Source organism: Ochotona curzoniae, unplaced genomic scaffold (genome assembly GCF_017591425.1).
Source record: "Ochotona curzoniae isolate NIBS_2020 unplaced genomic scaffold, NIBS_Ocur_1.0 contig_1014, whole genome shotgun sequence".
Taxonomy (NCBI): Eukaryota; Metazoa; Chordata; class Mammalia; order Lagomorpha; family Ochotonidae; genus Ochotona; species Ochotona curzoniae.
Genome location: NW_024464920.1, coordinates 22,401,395 through 22,421,683, shown reverse-complemented (window position 1 = coordinate 22,421,683; position 20,289 = coordinate 22,401,395). Strand labels below are relative to the sequence as shown.

Here is a 20,289-nt window from a genome sequence, read left to right as displayed (position 1 = left end):
AGTGAGCTAGCAAAGAATTCTGCTAGCTAGAATTCTGCAACTTTCTTTCTATTGCTTACTCTCTGTCTTCCTACCTCCCAAACAAATGAATAAAATTTTTTTAAAAAGTAGAAAAACTATAACTAAGCTGTGATGGGATTATTAAAAATAAATTCCTATACGCTATTATTTAATATGGAGATATTTATAGAACTTACATATAATATGATGTTTTTTGAGAAATAAGTCTGTCTTTATCTTTTAAATTATTCTACTTGTAATTTTAAATTAAAATTTGCTGGAGTCCAGCTCCAGCTGAGTTCAGAACTTGAGAAGGGTGTGGATGAGGCGCAAAGAGAAACAGAATGGACCACTATGATTCCAGGATCATAATGGAAAATGCGAGAAAGCTGTCCCCTTTATTTATACAGAAGCGGTCAAACTCTGGCTCAGACTTTTTAAGTCATAGTCAAATGGGTGTTTCCAAGGATAATTCTGCTGTTTGTTTCAACTTAAAGCAGGTTGTTACCCATCCTGACCCTGTAGTCAGGAAGTTCTCAATAGATGGTGCATATCAATCAGTAACACATTCCTACTACAATCCTCATTCTACAACTTCCTCTTGAATCAGTTAAGGAAGGAAATGCATCACAGAAGGAGGGAATTAAAGGTCAAAAAAAGAGGGAAGAATAGATTCCCACTACACCTGGGGACTTAACACTCCTGATTAGCATAGGGTCAATGGGGACAGCCGCAATAATAAAAGGCCCTTTTGCTAAAATGATATCAGCAATATCAACTTCCAAGCTCCCATTGATATTTAACAATAACTCCGCAGAGGCAGACAATGCCTAAATAGATTACAGAAATCTCAATGGGGTTGTCCGGTGTCCACGCAAAGGGAGGTGGAGCTGCATTCAGGTGGTTGTAGAGACAGACATCCACCGGGCCCTGCCATACAGGGGGAAATTCCTGGCAGCCCTGCCTGCAATTGAACGATACTCTTCATACCTTCATGTCTTCCACACCCATCACACGGAGTCCAGCAAAAATTATTTGAATGAATAAATCTTGGGGGTGGTGCAATGGCTCAGTTTACTAATCATGAGGACATTGGTTCATTTCCTGCTTGTAGCTTGGGAAAGCAGCCAGATAATCCAAAGCCTTGGGACTCCACACTCACATGGAAGACCCTGAGGGGGCTTCTGGCTCCTGGTTCTAGATCAGCTCAGCTCTGGCTGTTGTAATTTGGGGAACAAACCAATGGATGGAAGATCTTTTGCTCTGTCTCTCCTTCTCTCTGTAAATCTGTCTTTCCAATAAAATGAATATATCTTTTTTTAGAATTGAATTTGAAATATACTGTTTCAACATTTTAAAAGATTTACTTATTTTTGTTGGAAAGCCAGATATATAGAGAGAGGAGAGACAGGAAGATCTTCCGTCCAATGACTCACTCCCCAAGTGACCAAGATGGCTAGTGCTCCACCAATCCGAGGCCAGGAACCAGGAACCTTCTCCAGGTCTCCCACACGGGTGCAGGGTCCCAAGGTTTTAGGCCATCTTTGACTGCCTTCCCAGGCCACAAGCAGGGAGCTGCATGGGAAGCGGGGCTGCTGGGGTTAGAACCAGCACATTAGAATCCTGGCACACTCAAGGAGAGGACTTTAACCACTAGGCCACTGTGCCTGGCCCTGTTTTCATATTTTTTAAAAAAACATTTATCACTTGTGCCTAGGTAGTATGAGAAATTTCTCCCTGATTATGGGATGAAGAAATAATGCATATTCTCAATGATAATTATTAGAGTTTCTGAATATAATACTGACACTCTTCAGGCGATTTTATAATATTTTAAGTATGACCAGAACGTTGAAAAGTGTGTTACAATCCATTTCTCAATTTCACTGAATAATCCTGCATGAAGCTGCCTCCAGAGAACATCACGCTACTGCATCACCCAGTCTGCAGCTCTATTAAATTTTCAAGAGACAGAAAGAACAACACGCTACCTTCTGTTATTGTCTTCAACGATACTAGTGATGGAACAAGAGTCCAGATTTGATTCAATTGCAAGTCAAATCGTATGACATCATGTCATCTTAACATCCGATGAACTGTTCAATTATAAAATGTAACTGCTTCTATGGCCATAAATCATTTGATAGGTATAGGACCCAGTTTAGATGTTTTGGTGGTAAACAGTGGTAATTGCAAGGTACTACCACCAGATGACGCTTGGAAACCAAAATTATACATGTTCCTGGGTAGCTGTTGATTCCATTATAGAACTGAAGTTCTTCTCTGCTTGCCATATACATGTGAATGTATTATAATATATATATGATATATAATCCATATGATATATAATCCATAAGGTGATGAGGATGTGGGGGACGATGACACACCGTGGTGATGTTGTTTACATTTCTAATGAATCACACATACCACGTTAAAAAATACGAACTTTTACAAATTCTGATTAGAGCTGCTTTTATATAATGTCAATATAATGATGGCGCCAAAATTACATGACTTCATAGTATTTCTAAAAGGCAAATAAGAAATACCTGTAATTCAGGAAAACAATAGATATAAAAATTTGGTACTGCAACTTACTTCCCACATGATTAGCTTTGATAATTCAAAATTTCTAGGGAAATTTTACCTGTTCCTCAAGCTCTAAAATTGGTTTTGATTTTAGCCATAAATGTCTTGAAATGTATTTTTTAAACTGCTTTCTTTGCGAAATTATGCATTTTTCACTGTGAGAATTATGCAAGTATTCCATCTTTGGGAGCTATCTTACTAAACTTCTGTTTCTGTGGTGTGGCATTGGAAACCCTTGTCTTTATATTTACAGAGTAATTCATCCTCTTGCCACTAAACACATGTTTTCTTACTGAATGAAATAGTTTCCTTTATATGAAGGAGACTATGTTCATATTAACTGGCTCTGACAGGATCATTGTTGAAAGAAATCATTCATTGAAAGTTTACCTTAGTAAGGCTCCAGACTGAATATTAATCTGCAATATATTTTGAAAATCTTTACTCAGATTTAGAGCTTAATATTTTAAAAGTGAGCTGGATTTACCTTGCTTTTGTAATGCTTCGATAGTTACTAGTAATGCTGTTTTGGTTCTTACAGCTGTGAGTATAGACAATACCAAAGATAAATCATGAATATATTTCTATTGGGAACTATAAAACCATAATTGAAATTCAATAATACCTACTGATGATAAATACAAATATACAACACAGATATATATATGTACAAAATGTTTAAAATTAATCTTAGATGATAACCGATCTCAGTATTTCTGCAGGAATTAATCAATTTTACTGGTATTGAGTTTGGATAATTTTGATTGTGTAGAAAAATAACATTGCTTTACAGTTTTTCATAGTTACATTGATGACTGAATGTTTCTCAAGTATTACATAGAGCTTTGTGTTAGAAAAATAAGTCCCTTATATTCTCATCTGAAGTCAATGGTCAGTGCTTGGAGACAGACCTCTGTGAGTGGAAACAACTTGTTCCATTGAAACTTTGGTTCAAGCACAGTAAATAATCCCAAAAGAGGAGTTGTTGTTTTCCAAATTAGTGATGCCAGAGTAGGAAGAAATCCTATTAAGGATGTAAAGCTGTAAGCATCTCTTAGTTCCCTTCATCCTTCCCCCTATCCCCGCCAAACACACAATGGCATAAGTGGTTAATTCTCTGCCTGCTAGCACTGGCATCCCATATGGCTGCCAGTTTGTGCACCAGCAGCTTCACTTCTGATACAGCTTCCTGCTTATGACCCAGGAAAGCAGCAGAGGATAGCCCAGGTTCTTGGGATCCTGTTCCTGCCTGGGAGACCAGAAAACAGCTCCTGTCTCCTGGCTTTGGATCAGTTCATCTTCAACTATTGTAGTCATTTGGGGAGTGAGCCAGCAGATGGAGGATCTTTCTTTGTGTCTCTCCTTCTCTCTTTAAATTTGCCTTTCCAACAAAAATAAGTAAATCTTAAAAATAAATGAAAACTGTGGGGGGTAACAGTGACAAACTAGACATATATGAGCTAAGTTACTTAGTTGTATATTTCCTTTGAAACTTCATAGATATTTTGCTAGATGATGCTGGTGATACGACGGGACACAAAGATGGACGCAGTGTGAAAATTATAGTCTCCATAAGCAAGGGCTATGGTCGAGCAAAGGTACATCTTGTATTTCAATGTTTATGTAACTAAAGAATGAAAATTACTGTGTTTAAAATGTATTTTGTATTTGAATATCTGTTCTGGTGAATGTCCTATCAAAGATGTTTGCCTTAGCTTAAGCTTCACATGTTATGTAAGTGTGCAAGTTAGGAACCTTAAAGAAATATCAGGAAGGGTTGCCCAGTGGTTCAAATGTCACTTAAATATCAATGTCCCATAACTGAGTGTCTCGGTTCAATGTCTGGCTCTGGTTCCTGTGCCTGCTGCCAATACAGACTGGCAGTGTTAGCTCAGATAATTGGACCCCAGCCACACACTTGAGAGACCTGGATTAAGTTCTCAGCACCCAGCTTCAGCCCAGTCCTGTTGTAGCTACTGTAGCTATTTGGAAAATGAAAAAGAAAATACAACTGCTATCTCTAAGACCAATAAAACTAAAACGTGTATTTTTTTATAATATGTGAACCATCATACATGTAAAACTGTCTCACATGTGCCACCTGTTAAGTTCCTATAAAGAATATTGACAGGTGCCCTTAGCTCTGAAACTTCAAAATACTTGCTTTTGACTAAGTATATTATGTAACATATTCTTTCAGTGTCACCTATAGAATATAAGTAATTATTATGATGCAACTTTGACTAGAAATGTCAGCATATCATTTGCACAAAGAGAAGACTGTATGATAAGTGAATGTTCTGGACTTTGAAAAAACTTTCTGCTGCACTTAGTAGGAGAAATTCTATGAGTACTACTTATATCATTTTTAAGTAATCCGACGTAGATCAAGCAAAATGCTTCAACTTTCAGAATTAAATACTACCTTCAGATTAGATTTATTCAAGGTATTCAGATTCTTGCCCCTTGCTAAAAAGTGGTGGTGGTGAGGTTGGAGCAAGGAGAGGCCTAGAAAAGAAGAGGCCAATACCAAAAATACAAATTTTAAGTATCCCAATTTTTTTTCTGTCAAACACAAATCCTTTGGAATTTTAAAATAATCAAAGAAGTGGGTTTGAAAAGAGAAGTGGTTGCTGTTTGATTTTACAGTGAAGGAATGTTTGAAGCAGTCCCATAGCACTTTATTTCTGAGTGAGTTGCATTTGGGGCCTGCTTTACCCAGGCAGGTCTTTGAGAGACCTGCCTTAATGAAACCTAAATGAACTCTCATTTAGCAGAAGATGCTTATAAAACATTATAGATGTATCCACATTGATTAGGTTCTAGGCATACTAGAAAGCAAGTTTTTCTTTTCAGAATAATTCTGAACAATGCCTTTGAATATTTTTTTTTCCTAATAAAACTTTCAAGAACTTATTTGTCCTGGTCTGCGTGGGTTACTACAAAATAATGTGGAAGATCATGGTTTCAATAACAGAATTTGTTTTCTCCTAATTCTGAAGTCTGGCAAGTCCAAGATCACATGCTTGCCCATTTGATTTCTGGAGGAAACTCCTGCCTTGGGTTACAGATGGTCACCTTCACCATCTGTCTTAGCTAAGCGTTAGCTGGAGTCTGTGGCCAGGGAGGAGCAGAGGCCACTAATCTCATCACACATGGCCTGCCCTTAGGATTTTGTCTAACCCAGCTTACTTCCCAAAGGCCCATACCCAAGTCTCTCCAATCTTTAATATTAGAAAAAAAAAAAAAGGTGGGAATGGGAGTGGTGATGAAAGAAAAAAGAAATCAGAGACTTTTCAACTTTGGAATTCTCTCAGGGTTTTGTTTTTTTGTTTTTTCTGAGAAAGACTTCTATCACAGGTAGTAGTTCAGTAAAGGTCCCACCCTTTTAGCCTCCCAGAATTAAATATTATATGTGAAAAAAATTGAACTGAGGCCATCTAAGTGACTTAGCTCAGGTCACATGTGGCAGATATAGTACATTGTAGAATCCACGTGTTCTTACGATTGACTCGGTGATGATTCGGTTGCTCTTTCAGAAGACAGACTTCTTGATTAGAACCAAGTTTGTAACACATCAATTAAATATCTGAATGTATTAGATATAATATATCTAAATATATATTCTTCAAATTCACATTTTACCTTTAAGAAAGATAGATTTATTGTCATTTGTAGCAATGCATTTTTTTGGTAGAATGAGTCTTGTTAATTCATTGAATTTTGTAACACAAAATCTATGCGAGCATCATTCTGCTGTGGACTTAACTATTTCTTAAGGCTGCATTGATGTTTAGATTGAAATTAAATGAAAAATCTGAGTTTGGGGCATTTCATAGGTAAAATCAAAATAGATCAAGACAGAATCCCAGAATTCTCACACTACAGTTTCATCCTTCCCCTCATCATTTACTTCATACCTTACTGCTTTTCTTGAACAATACACTCATTGCACTGAAACCTAACATTGTTCTCCACATATCCTTTCCCTTCCCTTTCTGCTGAACATACTATGGATCTGTTCTCCTTGACATGCCACTTTATCGAATCTCTTGCTTTTTGTTTGTGGCTGTTGTTTTACTTTATCTTTTTGGTTGGTTCATATGCTGCAGTGTTTTGTTTTTGCATAACCCACTGTAGAACCCACAGGCTTAGTGAGTATTGTAGTCTCCATCACCAACTATGGTAGTACATTTTACTGTAAAACGTAGTCATAAAATGATATACATGTTAGTGTTTTGTCTCACTTTGTATTTTTCTTATTTAGGATCAGAAGTCTCAGGCATATTTGATAGGTTCCATTGGAGTCAGTGGAAAAACCAAATGGGATGTCTTAGATGGTGTAATAAGACGTCTCTTTAAGGTAAGTTGGGTAAGGTGTAGCCAACATTGATTTTCACATGCATTTCTTTTTAGAAACTTTCTGCAGTAATATAGGAATACCTGCTTTCCTGCCTGTTCTCAAATACAAAAAGCTTTTTCTGCTTATGCATCTCAGAATAATTTTTATTTCCTGAATCTAACATTCTTGACAACCAATTTGATATCCCCATGGGTCTTGTGTTTGTTGTAGATGAGTTGAGACTCTGTCTTTGACTACTGTTCTGCATACCATTTTAGGAATACGTGTTGCGCATTGACACATCCGCTAGTCTTGGCTTGAGTTCTGACTGCATCGCTAGCTACTGTATCGGAGACTTAATTAGATCCCAAAGTCTGGAAGTGCCTGAACTGTTGCCTTGTGGGTACCTTGTTGGAGATAACAACGTCATCACTGTGAACCTGAAAGGTAAAAATCAGAACAGAAAGGATAGCAAGTTTGCAAATTTTTGTGTGCCGTTTTTCCCCTCCTCCTCTCTTGTTTGTAATTTCCCTTCAAATTGTCTTATTCCTAAACTCTACCTAGCAGTTTGATAGACTTGGTGTGAAGTGACTGTTGATTTTGAAATGACTAAGACCCAAGGAAGGTAATTTTTGAGTTTTGGAATGTGAAATTCAGAATAAAATTGTCAAGCTTTACCCTCACATAATTAATGTGAATTGCAGAATTCCAAATTTCTAGATTTTTTTTTCCATTATCATCTCTTATAATAGGAAGGTTAAAAAAAGTTATTGCTTATTCCAAAGTAGTACATTTGTTGATATACATATTGGTTCAAATTATATGGACTCAGTATTTATTGAAATGGAGAATAAAAGTTAAGAATCTGGGATGAGAAATTATTTCTTTACTTTGGATAATGTGATTAATTACAGGCTAATCAAAATGCACTTGTCTCCATAATCCCTTGTTTGTGTGTGTTAATGATTCAGAATACGTCTCTATAAGTTATATTCTAGTAGAGTAAATTGTCAATATTGCAGTTTATAATAGGGTAGTTGAGATGATAATTCCTGACCATACTTTACAATTTGTGTTCTTCAAAAGCAAAAGTGGTGTGAACAACCAGGATAGGTAATGAGACATAGATGGGTAAAGAATAAGAAAAAGGACAAGCACACACAAGGGATATACACATATATGGCTGCATATGTATAGGAATCCATCACATGTTTATTATCATGCAACCCACCTTCAAGAGGAGAGTGGATTTTCTGATGAAATTTAAAATGCAGCCATCCCTCTGGAAACCTAAGAATGTGATACAGGCAGTGAGGGAAGTCTGGGACAAAAAACACAAAACAAAAAACAGCTGGTTTCGTTAGGAAGCCACTCTGTCATATTACTGCTAGATTTGCAGTCTTAAAATAGTCGTGCTTGTGGGGTAGAAATATTCAGGAAGTTATTTTGCAAAGACTACATTACTGTGGCTAATGGAGCTCTGTGGTTGGTTGATACCATATTTTTATTTCTTCCATATGTAGAGTAATAAGGCATGCTATTCCCTTTGTTTATTCCTTCAGGAGTAGAAGAAAACAGTTTGGACAGTTTTGTTTTTGATACTCTGATTCCGAAACCAATTACCCAAAGATATTTTAACTTGTTGATGGAGCATCACCGAATTATACTCTCAGGACCCAGTGGTACTGGGAAGACCTATTTAGCAAACAAACTTGCTGAATATGTAATAGCAAAATCTGGAAGGAAGAAAACAGAGGATGCAATAGCCACTTTCAATGTAGACCACAAGTCAAGTAAGGTAAGTAACAGAATCTGAAAGACAATAGCCATGGTTTGCCTCAAGCTATCTTAATCAAATTTTAACTTATGTGAGGCTTCCACTGTGTATACAGAAAAACAGCTGTGTCTTTGGCTGAAATTATGATGTGGTGGCTGAGCAAAATTCATTTCATAAATTTAAACACAGCTGGTATTTTCAGTGACAATTACAGGTATTCCACAAGGTAAAGGGGGTTGCAAAACAAAACAAAACAATTCTTGTATGATTTATATTAGGCATACATTCAGGAGGTTAGAGTAGAAAGATGTCTGTACACAGTGCTACGGCAACAACAACAAAAAAAAAGAAAGGAAGTATATCTCTACCTGGAGAAACCAGAGATTTATTAAAAAAAAAAAAAAACTTAGGTCTTAAAAAATAAGTAGGAATTAACTTGAATGTTTCCACAAAGGAGATTTGGCAATAATCAGAATCTTCCAGGCAGAAATCCTGAAAGCAGCAAATTGCTTATGTCATATTTTGTTGGCTTTCTTTTTAACACCTAGAGGAAATGAAACAAAGTTCTATTTTACTGCCAGCTCTGACTGATAGAACATAATATTCAGCCTGAACATTCTCAGATATTAGTAGATGTGTGAGGTAGGCATTTACAGCAGCGGTTTCATCACCGCAAAAAGACACCCACATATTGTGTTTGAGTACCTGGCTTGAGCACTAGCTATTCTACTTCTTTACTTCTTTTTTTATTTTTAAGATTTATTTTTATTGGACAGTCAGATATACAGAAAGGAGGAGAGGCAGAGAGGAAGATGTTCCATCTGTTGATTCACTCTTCAAGTGGCCTCAACAACCGGAGCTGTGCTGATCGAAAGCCAGGAGCCAAGAGCCTCTTCCAGATCTCCCACAAGGGTGCAGGCTTTGGGCCGTCCTCAACCACTTTCCCAGACCACAAGCAGGGAGCTGGATGGGAAGCAGGGCTGCCAGGATTAGAACCGGTGCCCTTTCTAATGGGCATGTTCAAGGCAAGGACTTTAGCAACTAGGCTATCATGCTATGCCCCTAGTGATTCTACTTCAGACTCCACTTCTTGGTAATGTACATTCTAGGTGATAGCTCCTATATATGTGTTTCTGCCTCTCACACGGGCAACCTCCATGGAGCTTTAAGCTGGTTTTGGCACTGCCCAGCCCTGGAATTTATAGGCATTTGAGAAGTGAATCAATGAATGGGAAATCAAATAATCTGTCTCCATTTCCCTCTCTTTTTCTCTTCTTCTCTTTCCTCTCCCCCAATTATTCCCGCTCCCTCTATTTCCATCTCCCCATTTATTTTTCCTCTCTCTCTGCCTTTCAATCAAAATAAATGAATGAACAAATCTAGCTAGTGTTTTCATATAGTCCAAGTGAAATAAAGAATCCTAAACTGAAAATCCAAATGATCCTGGATAATATCAACTTTGAGAATATAACCCAGTTATAGATAATGTAAAGTGACACAGTGTCTCAAACACCTCAGGTCTGCAAATTTTTGGAAATAGGTGTGACTAATAGAAGCAACTCAGATTTCTTGACTTCTCTAAATAAGATGGATATATAGTTGAACAAAAAGTAGTTAATAGGCTACATTTCTAAAGTCTTAACACTGACCACGTACAGGATTTTGAAAGAAATATTGAATTTTCTTGTGTCTTGGTTTTCTCATCAAGAAAAAGAGGTAACTTTTAGATTATGACTTCGACTCCATGAAGGAGATAAAAGTGGTGATGGGATGAAAAGGACTGTCTAAGTAGTCAGCACAGAATGATGACTGCTTGTAATTATTAATCATGGCCATTGTCTCTCTGAATATTTCTTAGACACACACACACGCACACACATCCATCCATGTTCAAAAAGATTTATATGTACTCTTCAAAGGAAACAATTATATATGTAAAGCATAAAGGACCTCTTAAAATGTAAATAAAATTTGCATATGAATTCTAAATATTTTCTTGGAATTCAGCACTGTAATTAATTGTTGTAAATTGTGAATGAGTCACTCCTTATCATCCCAAATAAAGAGAAATAATAATAAAGAATCTGTGGTAAAACCTGTGACTGCCTCAAGCAGAAATAGCAAGAGCTCCCTGATTAGTGTCGGCCCACAGAGAATGGCTCCCCTGCACTGTGGCTGTTCTTGTCTTTTGCAAAAGCCTTTTCATGTACGTTCTTCCTTTTCAGCAAAGAAAATGATGAAAGGATGAGTTGTCTTTGTTATCTTTTGTGTTTGGCGTTCCCTTATATCAATGTTGATATAAGAGAACTCTTACATGTAGCTTCTTCTTGAGAAAGTGGGAAGAAAGCAGAAGTAAATGGGTTTATTAGAAGGGCCAAAAGAATTGTTATACAGTTGGAGACGATTTGAGTTGAGTTTCAAACTAGACATATTATCTTTGAGCTTCTTTGCAGATAACAAAGTATATTTTTTCATAAATTATAAAATATTTCCCCTAAAATCTTTTTTACATGTGTTCCTTTTAATTTAGTTTAAGAAAGTACCCTGGCTGCTTCAAGATGTTCATGAAAATGTTACCTGAAAGTATGTTTCAATGTGTTTAACAAATATTTCCAATTTTCCTTGTCCCGCTTTTTCATAAAAACATTGTCAGTTCAGTTTTTGTTATTGTAAAATATTGAAAAAAAAATCTAATACCATAGCCAAGACTAATAGAACTAAAGCTACAAGAAGACAGTACTAGGAATCATTTTCTATGGATAAATCCCATGAGAATCGTCACCAGAAAAGTACAAAATACAACCTGAAAACATGATTGATTCTTCATGGTTATGTGAGTGAGTCGTCAGTCATGCTGGTGTATCATTATTGGAGAGTGTGGCAGCCTTGGCTAGTTCTTTCCATGTTCACAGAGAATTCCTATGGTGCTCATGAGAAATGGAGGTGCAGGTCAATGAAGATGATCTGAAAGAAATAGGGGTGACAGGCAGACACTGTGTTACGGATTGCTGCTGATAAGACAGAATTGCTGAAGTAAAATGCTAACAAGACATGAAATCATAAGTCATATCCCAGTATGATAAAAAAAAAAACCAGAGCTGTTTGCTTGCTGCTGTATTTTATGCTGTGCCTTAGATACCCCTGAGAAGATAAAGGCAAACAGCACTTAAAGATTCAAAAGGAAAATCAAACAATAAACTACCAAATGAAAGAAAAATCTCTTCCTGTTTTCAGTACCTTTACATTTGACATTCTGTTCCTCTTCCTACACTGCAAGCCCTCCCTCAAGTTGCCAGCTGGAATATTTTGATTGAGAGCAGTGCACACGAAAAATTACACTGTGTGACATTTGATATAGCAGGCCCAGAAGGCTGGAGATGGGTTTAGTAAATATGTGGCCAACTGAAGCCACTTATATTGTTATGCGGCAAGAGATCAGAAAACAGAACTTGACAGACTCATTTTTAGGGTGTCTGAAATCAAAATCAGAAAAGCACCTATCAAGGCTTCTTATAACTGTGGTGATTTGTCTGTGTTTTCCAAGTGTAGACATGGGATTTTCTCATTGTCAACATCTGTATGGTAGATAAGTTTGCTTTCCTCTACCTAACTAAATATTATGAAACTCTTAATGGATTAATAGCACATCAATCTAATATTTCCCTCTATCAAGCTGCAATTAAGATGCTGAACTGATTTCAAGGGGGATATGAGAAATTTATATAGAAAATTGCTTGCGTATCACTGTTTCAACAAGTGAGTTATCTACAGCATTTTTAAAAGATTCTGAAAGAATCTAACTCCTCCTTTCAGAATGTAAAACCTGATTAGAATCTAATGATCCTATTTGTTCAATAATAATCACCTAATTGCTTCTTTGTTATCATGTTCAATGCCTTTCTTTTATACTATCGTCTCTCTCCCTTCCTCTCTTCCACTCTTCCTCTCTTTTGCCTCTTAATCTTTAGCAGGAGTAGCGTGTAATTGTTGTTCAACATTTGCTAGAAATCCTCCTGCCTTTTATGATTATCTTTCTTAATTCCTGGCAAGCTCCTCCTGTCTGTTCAGCTGACTCTTCTTCCTTCCTCTTCCAGTAACTGAATATATTCCACAAGCTTCTGTTCTCACTTCTGCTCTCCTTTGGATCACTCCCATGGCTTCATCTTGGTTTGGCTAGTGTGGCTGACTCCATTTGAACATAGTGATATCTACTCGCATACTTTGTTAGCTTTCACTTGGCTCATAAGTAAAATTCTATACATCTACTAACTATACATATTTTAAGTTGACGTTTTCTGCTCTGGGAAAAAAAATATTTCGAGTTTGTCCTCTTCCATTGCTCACTGCCACAGTCCCCCTCCTATCCACATGAGCACTCTATACTTCTCTTCCAAATACTTGATTCACAGGTTCTCTTACAGTCTGTTCTCACTTTTCCTGGCTTCATTCTCTGACCTCATGGAACAGAGAATAGTTTTTCAAAGTTAAAATCTTGTAACATGGAAAGTGTTTTCATGAATTTTTTTTTTTTGGCACACATGAAATATTTCAATTTGTTCCTTTGTTTATTCACGTAGAATGTGTTAATCTCAACAATTTCAATATTTTCTGGACTTCAATCTCCTTTTTCTTCCCAATATATTTACCAATCTGACAATTTGTGTGTTGAATTGTTCATTTACATTGCCAAAACATGTAATATTGCTTTATTGCCAACAGGAAAACTAACCCAGTAATCCTGGAGTCACATAAGTTTGTACATTCCCATCTATTTACCCCTCTTGCTTTCACGAAGCATGTACTATTATTTCTTTCCCAAATGGGTATCATTTTGCTCATGTTTCTGCTTGCGTGTATTCTTTTTCCTGTATTTAGAAACATCTTGTCCCATTTTTAAACATCAAAATATTAGCTAATCTTAAAAAGAAGTTTCAAAGCAAATGATATTGGCACCAGAAAGCATTTTTTTTCCAAAAGCTACAAGCGAGCTTTACATTCTGTAAGTTAAAATACATTTTTTCAGACTCTGCATTATATATCTTCACCTTCTCTTCTATCCAAGTTTCTTGCATCCTCTTTCCTTTTACTGGTTAACCCATATATTTTTCAAATCTCTGATATCTTTGATGAATGAATTGGTCTTGCTACTAAAAACAATTAAGAATGTCAGCATTTCATAGTTATGTACATAGTGAAATCCAACTTCCTCTCCATGAATTCAGTCTTTATTGTTTTTTCTTTGTACACATCATTACCACATATCATATTCTCTTGCTAAATAAAGTTGTTGCTTCCTATAACAACTCATACACTCACACTGATCACCTTTCCCTTTAATATTTTCACTGCAACAGTTTTATTCCACTCTCACCTGTTCTCTGAACTTTAAGGCCAGGTTCGAGCGCCTCTTGTTAAGTCTCCATATAGCATTTTGTGCATTTCAGTTAGCACCTTATGTTTTAATTCACTTGTCAACTTCTAGTCAAGTCAACCCTAAATTCTTAGAATATAGATTTTTTTTCCCCCAATCTCTGAATTCATGGTTCTGGAAGAACTGGCATAAAGCAGATGCTTGGTACAAGTGTTAGAAAAATGAATAGCTGCACACTTGTCCATTAGAATTCTGCAAGATGAATCTCAAGTGCTACCTCCCAATGAAGTTCATCAGGATCGCCAAGGTGGAATTAATTCCTCTTTCCTCTAGATGACAGCTCCATTTCAGCCTCTCGCATTGAATGTGTCACACTATATTTTTCCAGTTCATTATTTATGTATATACCTCCTGCCATCCCCAAGCTCCAGTGTTTAGTTCATTAAAAAAACTTGATAATTTTTATTTGACGTTATTTTTACAATATCTTTTTTTGTGTGTTTACCAAGTGGGTCAAAACTCTTTTCTTAACCTCTCATATCTGGTAATACACTTATGATATTATATTGAAATAATTTATCATGCTTGAATTTTAGTCCCTAATGTGAGAGTTCTTATACCTTATAAGGAAGGACAGAAGAATTAGGCTTTTTAACCACTATACCACCCCTAGCTCAGAAAAGTACTTGGTGTGGTTCATAATAAATGTTAAACTTTCTTGAACTCCTTAATAGCCAGAGTAAGTTTTGTTGGTTTTATATCCCAGAACATTGTTTAAGTAGCAAAACATAATATGTGTATATGTACATATGAATGAATAACATATCATAACTAGATTAGTGATACAAGTTTCATTTTGTCCTTTAAGATAAATTAAATTCTTGATTCTACCCTCTGATTTTAAACACGATCTCTGGTTTAGGAAATATTTGTTCTGTTTGACTAGTTCAGTATAAAGCAAATATCTTAATTCTTTTGTAAACTTTTATGTTGACTTAAATAAATTTTACTGAATGCCTCAAAACTCTTACTCTGCTTTATCATTTTGTTACTTTAGTCCTATAAATATTATTATAGATAGTGAGTGGTTTTCTCTAGGTGAACAGTTTGCAATATTTACCTATCTGCCAGAAACCAGGATTATGGAATTGTTTTTTAATCCTGAGCAAGATTTCCAAATTGAACATGTCATTGTGAGCATGCAAACATTATGGAAATGCTGTTACTGATTAGGGCAAGTCTAAGAAACCTAATTATGTCCCTGGCCTTCCCATCTGTGAGAATACTCAATCAGCAAATAAGCTATTAGTAATAATACCTGTAAATGAACCAAGAGGCTCAAGGAATACTAAGTTCTAAATAAAATTTACGTATTTATTTTTAAAGATTTATTTATTTTTGTTGGAAAGGTAGTAATACAGAGAGAAAGAATGTCCATCCACTGATTCACTCTCTAAGGGGCTCGGCCAACCAGAGCTAAGCCAATCCAAAGCCAGGAGCCAGGAGCTACTTCAGGTCTCCCATGTGGGTGCAAGCCTCCAAGGCTTTGGGCCATTCTCAACTGCTTTCCCAGGCCATGAGCAGGGAGCTGGATGGGATGTGGAACTGCTGGAAAATAAACCATGCCCATATGGAATACTGGCACATGCAAGGCGAGGGTTTAGCCACAAGACTATTGCGCCAGACCCTTCTAATAATGACCCAACTCTTTGAGTCTGTTACCCTTGAATAATGACTCCTTGAATCTCTGTTACCCTCTTAGAAGTCCAGGGTGGGATTCCTGATTCCTGGCTTCAGCTTTGGGGAGTGAACCAACAAATGGAAGATTTTTTTTCTCTCTCTTTCTTCTGTCTCTCACATGCTCACTCTGATTGTCTTGTTCTTATTCTTGCCTTCATTCTGCCTTTCAAGCAAGTGAAAACAAATGAAACAGACATTTTATATATCACAGTAGTTCAATGCAGATTATAAGTATATAATTAACTACATTTTGATCAGAATTCTGTAAGTTGAACTTTTACAGGTCCTCACCCCCTAAATAAATTAGAGTGAAACCATAAAAATATGGGTGGCAGCTGAAGGTACCATTTGGTATTTGATCTATATTTTTATGCTTTTCTAAAACCTACTTTTATTAATGGAAATATAGAAAGTTTGAACTCTTAATGCTTATGACCTACTGTAAGTGCATATCCAAAACTCCTTTCAGCTTTTCTTTGGAAAAAAAACTACTGAGAATATGCCTTCATTATTTACAGATTAGGTTTTGCTATAAGTTTTATAACATGGCTCTTATATGCTTGTATTTTCAATTATCTATTTCCTAAGAAAATGATTCTACAATCATTATATGTTTTCTGTTGTGTAGAGTACGATTTTATGTCAATATAATGGTTTACATTTTTAAATTAATTTTACCATTTTTTTGCCTTTTAAAATAAGTCAAATAATAAAGCCTGAAGAAGAATTCAATATGTTGTTACATAGGTCGGGTTAGGCATTTTTATAAATGTCTTCACTGCAATATACTCTGTACATAATCTTATGATCTTTGTCATGAATTGCATGCTATGTCATATTATATGATACATCCCTGCTTTCAAAAAATAATGTGTATGTATACATGTAATACTTATTTTTCAAGCAAATATGGAAAAATGATTTATATCATTTAGTAAAGGAAATGAGGTAAAATAAGGTCATACTATTCCCAAAATATTGTTTGCCGTTGTTATGTATTTATCATTGATATGTTTATACTTTTTATGGTTTTAAAGGAGCTGCAACAATATCTAGCTAACCTGGCTGAACAATGCAGTGCTGATAATAATGGCGTCGAGCTCCCAGTTGTAATAATTCTTGACAATCTTCATCATGTGGGCTCTTTGAGTGATATCTTCAATGGTTTCCTCAACTGTAAATACAGCAAATGGTATGAAAAACTAGTGATCAAATTTGGACTCTTGTGACTTTTTACACTTTAACACTGGTAACCAATTTGAAAAATCCTCATTAATATTAGACAATGTTCGCAAAGAACTCATATATTTCATATAATATTCTTTCATTCATTTTACCATTATGACTCAAATACTTTTATGGAAATATTACTTGTTTTATGACATTTACTTCTGCAGGCATGCCAAAAGTCTTGAAGATCAATAGCAATGATTTAATAGTTTGAATCAGGGAAATTAGGAACTAGAAGAAGCTTATAGATGTCTTGTTTTACTGTTAACTTACAGGAAATTCTCCTTTTCTTTAAAGATAGGTGAATTAAATTATAGTCCCCTAAAATGAACCTTATCTTAACTGTTCATAGTGAAAGGAAAGCTTAAAGTGGCATATTAAAAATGTGAAAAATTGTAAAGGCTAATTTTGTAATGATCTCTAAAGAAACTACACTTGACAGTGTCAACATAAATGATATTCATCTCATTGTCTCTATTCTAGTGAATTTCTACTAATGCTAAAAAATTCACAAATAGGATTTCAGCATCAAATAAAGGCTAAAAAAGATACAGATTATCTCATGTTTTTAAGAACCTTTAAAATAACTGAAATATTAAGTAGGAAAGAATATTTAATTAGATTAAAAGCATGAGAGTTAGGATTTAAAGTGGGAGAAGACCACATCATAAATGTTCTTAACTTCTTTATTTTGCAGATGAGTAAATGTAGGCTCCGAGAGACAAAAATGCCGGGCCTGAATCCCAGAGCTAAATTTAGAGCCGCAAATACTAATTTCTGATTGAATAATCTTGGTCATTATTCAGATTAACATTATAGAAGTACTTCTTAGAGCTTACTATTGAAATAATATCAGTTATATTTATCTTAAATATTTCCTAAAATATTTTTAGTGGCTTAATAATTTCTACCTGTAGTACGTATAATTTTTTTCTTTAATTTTTCAGTCCATATATTATTGGGACAATGAATCAGGGAGTTTCTTCATCACCAAATCTAGAGCTGCATCATAATTTCAGGTAAAAAGAAAAGTTAAAAGTCTGTTTTTGCGTGTGTTGTTTCTTTGTGTTTGCTTTAGCGGTTATTTTTTCATTTGTACCTTGACAACATTTTGCCAGTGGTGACCTGTGCTGTGAAAATAATTCTCACTTCTTCTGACACTCTTTCTTAAGCAGACATTTTGTGATTCTCAACCTGTAATCAGAAGGATTTCTTAAAAAAAATAAAAGATGTGTTTTTGCTTCTCACTATGTCCCCAGCTAAAGTAGAGCGCTTTTCGTCTTAAGTGTCAGTGTGAAGAGAGTTCCTATTTCGGGAGTTGTGATTCTCCTACAGAAAAGTGCTCAGCATGCAGACTCCCACTTACTTCTGACGCATGGAAGCTTCTCTTCAGCTTAAAAAGTGGAGCTAGCCATATCTTAGCTCTGATGCTCAGACCCTGGACACCTATTTGACCATTGAACCATAGTCATCGATTGAGATTGGGGCTTCATTACTCTGTATGGGAAAGGAGATCACTATGAACTTAAAATTTGACGTAAAAATTTCTGGTTTGGTTTATCTTTTTCTTTTTTTTTTTTTAGGTGGGTATTATGTGCAAACCACACAGAGCCAGTGAAAGGCTTTTTAGGAAGGTATCTTCGAAGGAAACTGATAGAGCTAGAAATTGAAAGAAACATACGCAATAATGACCTAGTCAAAATCATAGACTGGATTCCTAAGACATGGCATCATCTCAACAGTTTTTTGGAAACACACAGCTCTTCTGATGTTACTATTGGTGAGTTCCCAAATTTCCATGTGCCATTTTCCAGGAAATAAGAGTACTTGGAAAATATGACCAGATTGGATGGGAGAAGATAACAAACAAACCTAATATTTTTCAAGTTTCCAAAAATTTAAGTTGACTTATTTTATTCTTCCCTTCAGAAAACTTTCCTTCTTCCAAGCTTATTTCTCCAGTTATATTTATTTTGTGTTATAGTTATGGGTTACTAATATATTATTGAACATGTAAGTTCAATATAGATAACTATCAAATAATAAGATAACCATGTAAAATAATTATTATCTAAGGTAATTTTTATGCTAAAAAATTTCTGTAATTCCTATCCAAATATAGATGTGAGAAAACATTTTAGTTAATATTATTTTTGTGTAATAGACGATTTATGTGTTTTGTATTTTTGTGAAGATATAAGTATTTGGGTTATTTTTTACTAATTGTCATAAAAAAGTTTGTCATTGGCTTCCTCTTTAAGATGCCTGCATAGAAGTCCCTTTTCAATTGTGGTAGACTGTAAGAATGAATTCTACCTGGAGATCAAAATATCTACTCGGTCTGAAACCGGCTAGTAATAATGTATTTCATACTCACTGGTTCATTTCAGCACAGTGTTATCATTGGTGAAATTAGTTGACTGGTTTATGAGATTTATGATAACTCCTAATTTTATATACAGTTATTAAAATTCATATTTTATTGTAAAAAGAAAAAAGAATTGTAAAAAGGGAGAGGCTGGATTTTCAGTAAAGATAGTTATAATAATCCAGCTGACTAACATGATAGTTTCTTAATAAATATGCAGGAAATAAATGAACTATCCTAATGTGATAATTAAGTGTATATCTGGACTGTTAACTAGAATGCTTCTCAAACGTGGCCTGTTATTTGTTTCTCCTCAGGTCCTCGCCTTTTCCTGCCTTGCCCTATGGATGTGGAAGGCTCTCGCGTGTGGTTCATGGACCTCTGGAACTACTCTTTGGTACCTTATATTTTGGAAGCAGTAAGAGAAGGTCTTCAGGTACAGCACTCAGTTTTCATTACTGTTTACAAGACAGTCATTCTTTTAAAAGCAAAAAGTGTTCATTTCTCTAGGTATTTCTGGCAAAAGAAGGTAAGTATATGAACTCTGTAGATAGAACAATAAAAATTTAAATAATAGCTCTATATAATGCCTTTGCCTGTTCTAAGAACAAACATTTAACAAAAGAAAAAGGCAGACCCCCCTAGCAGTACATTTAACAACACATGTGTTGTTATGGTTATTTACTGACTATTGTTATTAAATAGCTTGTTCATCACAGTTATACATTTTAAGACTTGGTCACATTTACATGTGTCTTGGTGATTTATACCATTAGCACATAATTTTTCAACAAATAGTTTTTACTCATAGAGTCTCTGATTTTAGTATGCTTCATTATGCTTTAAATATAATTTAGAAAACTCTTTACTAT

At 35.4% G+C, this 20,289-nt stretch overlaps 1 protein-coding gene across 3 annotated transcripts in view; it reads left to right on the top strand.

The window, feature by feature from the left end:
- NAV3 (neuron navigator 3) overlaps positions 1-20,289 on the top strand; it is a 317,473-nt gene that overhangs the window by 285,455 nt on the left and 11,729 nt on the right. For all 3 annotated transcript variants that reach the window (XM_040981262.1, XM_040981256.1, XM_040981269.1), the window contains 8 exons: positions 4,090-4,187; positions 6,857-6,952; positions 7,210-7,378; positions 8,494-8,729; positions 16,857-17,011; positions 17,997-18,068; positions 18,633-18,829; positions 19,735-19,853. In XM_040981262.1, the coding sequence (XP_040837196.1) occupies positions 4,090-4,187; positions 6,857-6,952; positions 7,210-7,378; positions 8,494-8,729; positions 16,857-17,011; positions 17,997-18,068; positions 18,633-18,829; positions 19,735-19,853 (1,142 nt within the window). The remainder of the gene's footprint in view (positions 1-4,089; positions 4,188-6,856; positions 6,953-7,209; positions 7,379-8,493; positions 8,730-16,856; positions 17,012-17,996; positions 18,069-18,632; positions 18,830-19,734; positions 19,854-20,289) is intronic.